Raw genomic sequence first — 9,917 nt, 5'->3', positions numbered from 1 at the left:
TTAAAAACTGCATTTTGTGTTTACTTGTGTTATCTTTGACTAATGTTTAAATTTGTTTGATGAACTGAAACATTAAGTGTGGAAAACATGCAAAAAAGTAAGAAATCAGGAAGGGGGAAAACACTTTCACACCACTGTATATTATATACTTTATAATGTATATATTAATGATTAAGGCATAATCTCATTTTACAAACCATCATTAAATCATTAAACAAAAACTTAATAGTACATTTAATGTTACAAAGTGTGCAACAATAAATTGTCAAAATGTCATAAATCATAGCACCACTAATACATAGTGAACATCATCAAATGTCATTTCATAATTTGCTGATAGTAATCATTTACTACAGTTAACTATCACTTTACTTTTTATAAGAGGTACATGTTACATTTGTGAAGCAAACTGTAAACTAAATAGTAGTTTATTGTAGTTGAATAAAATGGTAAAATAGTCTTGGATATATTTCATATATTGAGTGTATTTAACTCAGGCTGGACATTCATTGGACATAACCTTAAAATACATACAGCCTTTTACACTTTAATCAGGGTTTAAATAGGCTTCACAAAACCAACCCTGCATCACAAATAGCCCTCATCCCAAAACAGTCCTGCAGTTATTATTGGGCCCTGGATTAATAGAAAAGTCATTATCTTAACGAAGATAATCATCTGTGCAAATTAGATATTGGTAATATATGCACACGATCTTTCCTCATTTGGTATGTCTGCAACATAAGATAAATGCGACCGGCTTTAAGTACCTTTTTGCTAAGTGCTACCGTCTGATTGCATGTGGCCTCTAATTGGAATTCAGTGTCACTACCTCCTAATACACAACTTTAGACGTCCAACTTTTCAAATTGAACTGGAAACAGAACTTCTGCCTTAAGATTGACAGAATTTCACACAGTAGCCTTTTTGATAAATAACAACAGACTGAACTGTGTGATCAGATATAGACGTAACTGAGAAGTTGGAACAAAAATGCTGAAATATTTCAAACAAATGATGTATTGAATGTACACTGCAGCAGCAACATGAATCACTATTATGGAATAATCAGCACACTGGGAGTGTGAATGAGGCTTGAGAGGAAAAGAGGAAAAAATGAATAAATTCTTCATATAATTATTCAACTAGTTACTCTGATCTAGCTCACCAATTGCAATACATCACCAGCATATATTGCATCTTGCACGCGGCTGAATAGGTTTTATTCTGCAGCTTGTTTACTACAAGTTATAATATGCATTCTTCATGATGCATCCTCCATTTGGAAGATGAACGGTTGTCAACATGTCTGCATGTCTGTCTCTCAGATGACAGAAAGATGTCCATTCAACGCTCATGAATTTGTGTATTTGTGTGTATCAGGGTGTTTAAGTGTGAGATGCCGGTGTGATGAAACTCTTGTGAGTAAACTTCAACCCTGCTTAAGTGTCCTTGAGCGAGGCACTGAACCTGACCGGCTTCAGGGTTGATAATACGTACCAGCCCAGTCGCCAGAAGAAAATGTTTGCTTTGTATGTTTCTGCAAACCACAGATACGTTACGTGTGCACTTTTCATACCTATTACATCAACGTTTCTAGAGTGACATAAAATATGTGCAGACTTTTTTGTCAGGAGGTGAAGGGAATGGTAGATGGTATGTCACCTACGTGAGACGCCTGCCCTATTGTTCAAAACCCACAAACAACAACATTGGTTGTCTTTGGCGACCCTTAGCAGCATTTCCACTAGTGTTTGTGGCACCAAACCTGGGTGTTTCTGGCAAGACATCACAGCATTTACCAGGGGTGTTTGAGCCACAGCATCTCAGCAGCACAACTCACTTAATCTTACACACTGTATATTTAAGTAAAGTTAGTCTAACTGAACAGCTGTGTCTACTCAGCTGACCTCTAAAGTAAGGAGTTTCTTACAGAGATCAGATATATCATCACTTTCTCATTGTATTTTTTTTCTATAGCTCAAACTTGTTTATTATATTTGTGCTGATCTGCTTAAACATCACTTAACTCTCACTCTCCTCACCTTCCACCACCCTTGTCTCTGCTGTGTCTCATCACAATTTGTCCACTTTTTTCTGCAGCGGATGCTGCATCAAAGCACAGCAGGGAGACTGACAAAAGGAAATGGTAGTTCCTATCCATATGGTGTCCAGTTAAACACACACACACACACACACACACACACATAAGCAGCGAGGGACAGAAAAGATCTAACAGCCTATCTTTGGCTGACTGTAGCGGTCGCCCACATAAATGTCCGCTTGGCTCTGCTCTGATCACATAATTGCTCTGTGCACACCTCTCCCACACACACATACACAGAAGGAGAGCGCACATCCACAGAGCATACACTGAAGCGCACTTAGGGAGTTCACACACACACATACACTTAAAACCTGGATATATGCAGCACCCACACACACAGTCACTGTTCAATATGGCATGAAGCGGACCGCTTACACATGCAGGTATGCCTGCGAGCGAACGTGCACACATGCACAGCAAACTCCCACCAGCTCGCCCACATGGTCAGTATGTTGAGTGTGAGAGAGACACAGACATGCAGAAAGAAAAAGGTGAGAGCAGAGAAAGTTAAAAGATGAGACTGAGAAAGTACAGTGAACACTCTGAAAGCCATCCTGAGTAAGCTTTACAAAAGTCCAATTTAGTCTGACATAATAACACATTTAATAAAATTTTGTTGCATTACATATACTCATCGCCTTTTGTCTGATTAAAAATTCATCACTTTTCTGGTCCATATCATCGTTGTTTGAAAGTTTAGTCACATAATTCTTATGGGATGAATCAATAATCCCCTGCCTGCTGCAGGGCTGTTGTTCTGTAGATGACCCCGGTGTTTGACCTCATTTTGGCAGACAAACTTCCCTACAAGACTAAATTACGTAACATGTCTTACTACTGCCAGTACATGAAATGATCATTAATGGGTTGTGATGTGTTTCTTTTGCCCAATCAAATTTCAAAAATTTCTCTATGAAGTTAAATATTGATGACAAAATAAGTGACTATCAAGTAATTAACCTTTCAGAAATCCGATGAGAGCCTGTGTTAAACAGAAGGGCCTGCGCTAGGAAGACAGCCAATAGCAAGCAGTTTACAGCCAATGAAATTCCCTACACAACAATGTGCAGCTTAAACAGCTTTTTTTCCCCAACATAAACCGTTATAAATATAAATAAATAATAAAAAAAAATGGCTCTTTTATTGTCTTAAAGGAAATGTCTTAATATTGTCTTTCTTATAAATTTAGATTTTCTAAAAGTAATTTTACGTAAAATAAGGTCTTAAATGGACATTTCTGTCTTTGTTGATTTGTTTTTCATTCTTCATCATACATTAAGTTCTTGGTTTTAACCTATTTTCTTAGCACCTCGACAAACCCTTTGAAAAATGTGAAATATTCATTTTCTGCAAATGTGAATCTTGCACTCCACCCCCATTTTGTAGCAAAAATGCCTGAAATGACATACCCAAATTAAAATGACTGTAGCCTCTGAACCACTCTGCGTACATGCATGTATGAGATCTTGTCAGAAAGAAAACTCCCTGAAGTTTCTTGTGAAAGTGTCAGAAACACTCTAGGTGATACAGAGACAGAGTAATGGGTCTCTGAAGTCAGTAAAAGATTTTGCCTAAAATAAAAAATAAAAAATGATTGTCACGATTAATAACTGTTTGTGGCTTCATCTGAGCAGGTAAATGACACTGTGGGGCTGTAGGCACACTATCAATGAACATTTGTTTCAAATTTGAAGAGAATTGCTCAAAGTATGACCATTCTACAGTGTTTTTTCCATGAAAAGATCCAGGCGGAGCTCCAAATGACAAGAGCGCTCACTCGGCTTCAAAACAGTACTATCAGTGATCAAACAACACTCAGCCAGCTTCAGACATCGTACCTTATTGAAATCAGGTGTGATTATGATAGCTGATGTTGTTTATGACACAGAAACACCATAAAATATCACCAAATAAAGCCATATGAAACGTGAAAGTTGTGATCCCACTTTCTAGACGGTATATCTCAGCCAAAAATAGTGGTAGGAGTGAGACTCTTACCTTTTATAAAAGATCTAAGTCTCCACTCGCAGTTCCACATGAGATCACAAGTAATCCTTTAACTTTTCCCCTCGAAAAACGGCATGACATGACTTGTCACCACTCATCGCAATTTTGGACTTTGTGTGTTTAGGCTGCTCTGGTGCAAAATCCATAAGAAATAAAGGAAAAACGATGTCATTTTTGAAAAGCTGACAGCTTCCTGAATCCGGCAATACCAAACATCACATGGTTTGATGACGTAGTGCGCCTGTGAGATACCATTTAACAGAGGAGGGAGGGAGCGTGGACGCCGGCGTCCGAGCGGAGTTAGAGAGGTTAAAGGGTTCAAGAACAACTTTCAATGTACTTTGGGTGTGCCTTGGGTAGGCCTTTTGGGCAATTTTAACGTGCAAGAAGTTAAAGTAAACTATGGTATTTATTGATTAAAAGTTTGACATTTTAGAAAATATGCCTTTTAACTTTTGATTGATAACACTTTCATGTTGGTACTGTAGATCTGAAGAGGAGCCAGCAGCTAGTTATCTTTGCTTAGCATGAAGAGTGGAAACAGGGAAATCCTCCGAGCACCTCCAAAGTCTACTTGGTAACGTTATAACCTGCTTGTCTAATCTATAGAAAAACCAAAGTGTAAAAACAACACTTTTGACTTGGGTTATGTGCAGGACTATTTCTTGGCCAGGAACGGTAACTGTTTGGACTCTTAACTTGTCCAGCTAAAAAAAGGTTGATTGTTGTCACTTTTGCATGGATGCATAAAATTGTTTTCCCCCGTTTCCAGTCTTTATGCTCAGCTGACAGATCCGGCTGCTGGCTGTAGCTTCATATCTGCTGTACAGAATTGAGAGTGACATCAATCTTCTCTTCTAACTCTCACTCTCAAATAAGCGTATTTCCCAAAATCCTGAACTGTTGCTCTAGGAGTTTAATGACTCGGAACTGTGTGCGATATTATTGACAGTATCCAAGAACACACTGACTGTAATCAGATTCTGAATCACATGTTGCTCAATCCAAATTGGTGCATGGGAGTGCGTTTTGTCAACTGAGCCCCGCCCACCTAAAATCAGTAAGAAGACGACAGAGGAAAACATCAATATGCAAATCTCTAATCTAAAATGAACAAAACTGTTCTAACTGTGTGTTCATGTAGGCTCCCATCTCTAGTCTCAAGAAGCTGACTGAAAAAATGAGCTTTCAGGACCTGTAATGCCCAACTGGAACTTAGTTATTTTCACAGTAGCTCTTTGAAGCCCTGTGATGTAATTCTTAAGATGCTGTGTGTGTAATTACAAAAGGATCTCTACAGGATTGATATGATTGCCCTCAAATTCCCTCGATTAAACCACCAGGACCCACACTCTCACTTACAAGCCAGCAAAATAGTGAGACAGGATTACATTACAGGGGAATCAATTCTAACTGGATTGTTATAATTAGATGACCTGAGTTTGCTAAAATGTCAGTAAGTAATTTTCTGTGTTTTTTTTTTATCACTTTCAGGACCTGGCAGGGGAGCATGGCAATAAAATTATAAATGCTGTTTGTAATATTTGTAATTACAGAACCTCCACTTGTAAAACTGCAGAACAAATATTCTGTCTAACACGAATCATGCTGAGCAAATATAAAGGCTGCATGAAACGAACATACAATACTCTTATATGTTAAAGCCTGCATGTATAGCTGACCTCTATGTCGCGCATTTACTATACAGTATCATACAAAGCATTATTGAGACACCGTGCCAACTTCAATAGCCAAAGTCAAAGTCTCTCTGTCAAGCTGATTAGTGAAACACAACAAATCGAACTGGAATAAAGACCATCAGCACATTTGTCATCAGTTGGCCACTGATACACAAATGAGCCCAACAGCAGCAACAATGACAGCAGCGGTCAGACGGGCTGATCATTACACACCCTGAGCAGAAAGGAAACAGAAAGACAGCTATCTGAGCTCTGAGATAGAGTTTGGAGAGTAGTGTTATCTGAGAAAGGCAGAGGTGGTGATTGTGGGGAGAAAAAAGAAAGAAATGGCTTGAGCAAAGTAGAAGTACATATAAATTTCATCAAGTTAAAGAGATAACAATGTATCAGAAAGGACAACAGTGGGGAAAATTGTTGGGAAAGGAGAGAGGGAGCATATCTGACAGAAATAAGAGTGAGGAGTAGTAGTATGAGAAAAGACAAGGGGTATTATTATAGTTGTATTCGAGAAAAGACAGATGAGTGTTGGCAATGAAAAAGGATGACAGTGAAACACAAAAACAAAGAAAATACCAGTGAGACAAAAACCTCAAAAAAAAAAAAAAGATAAAGCCTGAGAACTTTCAAGCACAGAAAGGCTCATTTTCTGCAAAATGACATGGCTTCAAGTGTAGACTACAAACACCAAGGCTGTTCATCCTACCTGAGTTCCTCTTAGAGATGTACTTGACGCCATCACAAGCTCCCGAGGCGAGGAGGAGGAGGACGAGGAAGAGGAGGGATAAAGTCTTCATCTCTCTATTCTCCACTGGCACCTTCAGCAGACAAGACACAGTGGGGACAAAGTGTTAGAGATAGCATATCAGTCTGATTCTCACTGGCAATAACAAGCACACAGTATTCAGACTGTATCTAGAAACATACTGTAAACACAATTATAATGACACCATTACAGTGTGTTGAAATCAGAATTCTCTCCCCCTCACGATTGTTACAAGCTTTGGGGAAAGTTGAACTCTTGTTGATTCGAGAAGGGGTGCAAACAGCAGTCTGCAATGTCAAGTCACACACAAATCCTCATACTGTAATTCAGATGATATCAAACAAATCAGTGCCCCAATAATCACCCCTTTATGTTCGGTACTCAGCTGAAGCATGTACTTAGCCTGCAGTTGCACAGGTAGGTAAGGTTTAGAAATAGAAATATTATTGGGCATCATCCCATTACGCACTTAATGCAAAATGAAGTAGGTTAGGTTTAGGGGGAAAAAAAACATCACGACAATGTACCTTAAAATAACTCAAGTCCACTTGTATTCACATGGGACACGAACACCAGTCTCCTTACAAAATGTCCTGTTTGTTTGACCCATCCACCACCCCAACCTGCCTCCCTGTATGAACTTTCACTCTTTATGCTACTTCCTTCACAGGGTGAATTCCCCTTATTGGCATAATCATGAATATCATGTCCAGCAGCACAGAAAGAGACTGCTGAGAAACCAACAATAAGGCTGTATTTGACCAAAGAAAATCTTGGTCGACAGAAATTCAACCTAATCTTCGACCAATCAATTGGTCAATCGGGAAAGAACTGCACGTTATATCTAGATTAACTAAATTAGCCACAGTGCACTGAATGCACTCCACCTGGTAACATTATGTGTCCACCAAAGCCCTTTTTTTCCCTGTCACAGGGCTCGACATTAGCACTTGCCCAGAGCAATTAAACTTTGTGTTCAAGCAAATGGAATGTCTCGAGTGAAAAATAAAAGTGACCTCCAATGTAATATTCTGTCAGGCTTTCCACCTGAGCTGCTTGTGCCAGTCCTTCTCATCACGAAACACAGAATGGGACTGAAGAGAAAAGTCTGATATATTGAACACTGTAGAGTAACCTTGGGGTAAATTATATCATACACAACATCTCTGTAATGCTGCTTGCGACAGAGAGACTTATTTTTAGCTCAGAAGCTAACCTTAGCCATCCTGCCACTCCAACAAGGGCGTCGGAGCAAACATTTCCCTTTCAAAAGCTTTGTAATCCAGACCTGAACTGCAGTGTCCCTTTGGAGATTTAATAAAATACATGCATAGTAATAAAATCTGAAAAAAAAGTCTTCTGTGATTATTTACCAGTTTTCAAAAAAATAAATAAATAAATAAAAACGAAGTTGAAAAAACTTTAACTTTTGAGCTGCACTCATCACTGCCGCCAGCCACACTACAAGTGCTGAATAACGCCATTTTCCAGAGACTGTCGACCAATGAGAATTTGGTCAGGCAAGAGCATAACAACCAATAAATCAACCAACCACCCAGAAGTTTACAGCTCTAAAACAGGCTGCATACAGTATGCACTACCCTCAAAGAATGCAAAAGATCTTCATCAAGCATTGGCATATTTCATATTAAAGATATGATATAATGACATTTCAAATAGCTGAAAGCCTGGCTTCTCCTGGCTGTTTGTGTTTCACTAGAAAAGGATGTTTACTAAAAAGATGCATGTCCTATCTGTGATGCAATAAAAATATTTGTTCCTTAACAAATGTAAGATGAAGCAGTTCCTATGTTTTAGTGGCATTTAAAGAGTTGTAAGCACATTTTGATGATTATCAGGATCATATCATGAATCACAGTTATATTGGAAAGGATAACTTTGACATGATTTTTATATATATATTACACCATGGATGCCGATTCCCCAGCACCTGAGCACCCAACCGCTATTGCAAGCATCCATGAGAAAATCATAGTGTGAGGTGACCACGTCAGGAGAATAGGGCACTCCTTAGATAGACACAGCAGTTTTAACTGTGCTAAAATATAATTACCAAGTTATGAGTGAGGACATTGACATTTGCAAAAGCTAAGAAATTAGAGACACTTAAATAGTAATTGTAATATTACAGTATATGTGACTAAGTATGACAGTTTGGTAGCCAACGGAAAATTCGTAAAACCCCAAAAAGCTTTGTGCTAACCACACAGAGAAAAAAATACTACCTTATCTAATCAGTGTATTGTGTTGTTCATCTACCCATTAGGTGTTTTCACTCTGTTTCATCAGAATGCGTGTTAGCCAGGATACATGTCGATGCCGTGTGGAGGTGGAGTAAAAGAACCAGATGGTGTTTTTATTTTGGGAGCTACCTTCTTGCATGAGCTAACATTAAAACAATGAATACTGTAAAGATCTCACTGTTTTATGGATTGGAGCAACACTGTTTGTCTTTTTTTGATTTGGTTTCATGATTAAATGTCTGTTTGTATCCCTCAGTCTTAATAAGCAACAAATGAAAAGACAAGAATACAGAAAATAGGGTACCCCAAATCTCGTTGTGTGTGAGCCAATATGTTTAAAAAGTGAAAAATGCTTTATTACAACAATGACAGTGAGAACAGATGAAAAAAAAAAAACATTTATATTGATCTGAAACACCGGTTTGGTGGGGGTTTTGAAAACATCTATTTTTTCAACTGATTAAATTCAAAATACAGAAACTAAATTAGATTTGACCATAGACCATGAATACAAAGGCTGCAGAAGCTTTGGGGCACACACACACACATTTGCCGTCTTTGAGCCAGCAATGTGAGCCAGCCATGTGAAATCACATTGATAGAACACAATCAGATTTTCTCATGCTTTCTGTGTACAAACTGCAGTGTATGCATGTGCACACGCACACACACACACACACACTAAACCAGAGAGAGATCGAAGAAGAAGATTAGCCATGCCAGCAGTCATTTCATTGTATTTTTCATACATGTGACAATAAAGGGGACTCAAACTCCGGCTTGACTGCTGATTGAAATCACATTTGATTCACATGAACAGTGGGATAGCTGATGATAAAACCTAGTAGGGTGTAGATGTGTGAGGCACAGTCATTTGCCTTTGAAGATGGGCAATGAATTGATGGAATGTGGATCTAAAACTGGGAGCAAATTGATGCAGAGAACAAAGTTGAAAGAACAACAATATGATGAAGGATACTGTATGATGTTGCCACTACCAGTTGGAAATGACTCATCTCTTCTGGCTTTCAAGGCATCTTTCCTGTCATCACTTGTAATTGAAAGCACAATATATT

The 9,917-nt window shown here is 38.5% G+C and overlaps 1 protein-coding gene across 1 annotated transcript in view; it reads right to left on the bottom strand.

The window, feature by feature from the left end:
* Positions 1-9,917, bottom strand: part of LOC126388997 (X-linked interleukin-1 receptor accessory protein-like 2) — a 542,632-nt gene that overhangs the window by 442,652 nt on the left and 90,063 nt on the right. The window contains exon 2 of the mRNA XM_050042414.1: positions 6,518-6,629. Within this exon, the coding sequence (XP_049898371.1) occupies positions 6,518-6,608 (91 nt within the window). The 5' untranslated portion in view covers positions 6,609-6,629. The remainder of the gene's footprint in view (positions 1-6,517; positions 6,630-9,917) is intronic.

Source organism: Epinephelus moara, chromosome 4, assembly GCF_006386435.1.
Source record: "Epinephelus moara isolate mb chromosome 4, YSFRI_EMoa_1.0, whole genome shotgun sequence".
Classification (NCBI taxonomy): Eukaryota; Metazoa; Chordata; class Actinopteri; order Perciformes; family Serranidae; genus Epinephelus; species Epinephelus moara.
The sequence above is the reverse complement of the archived record's forward strand: the minus strand, read 5'-3'. Positions and strand labels throughout refer to the sequence as shown.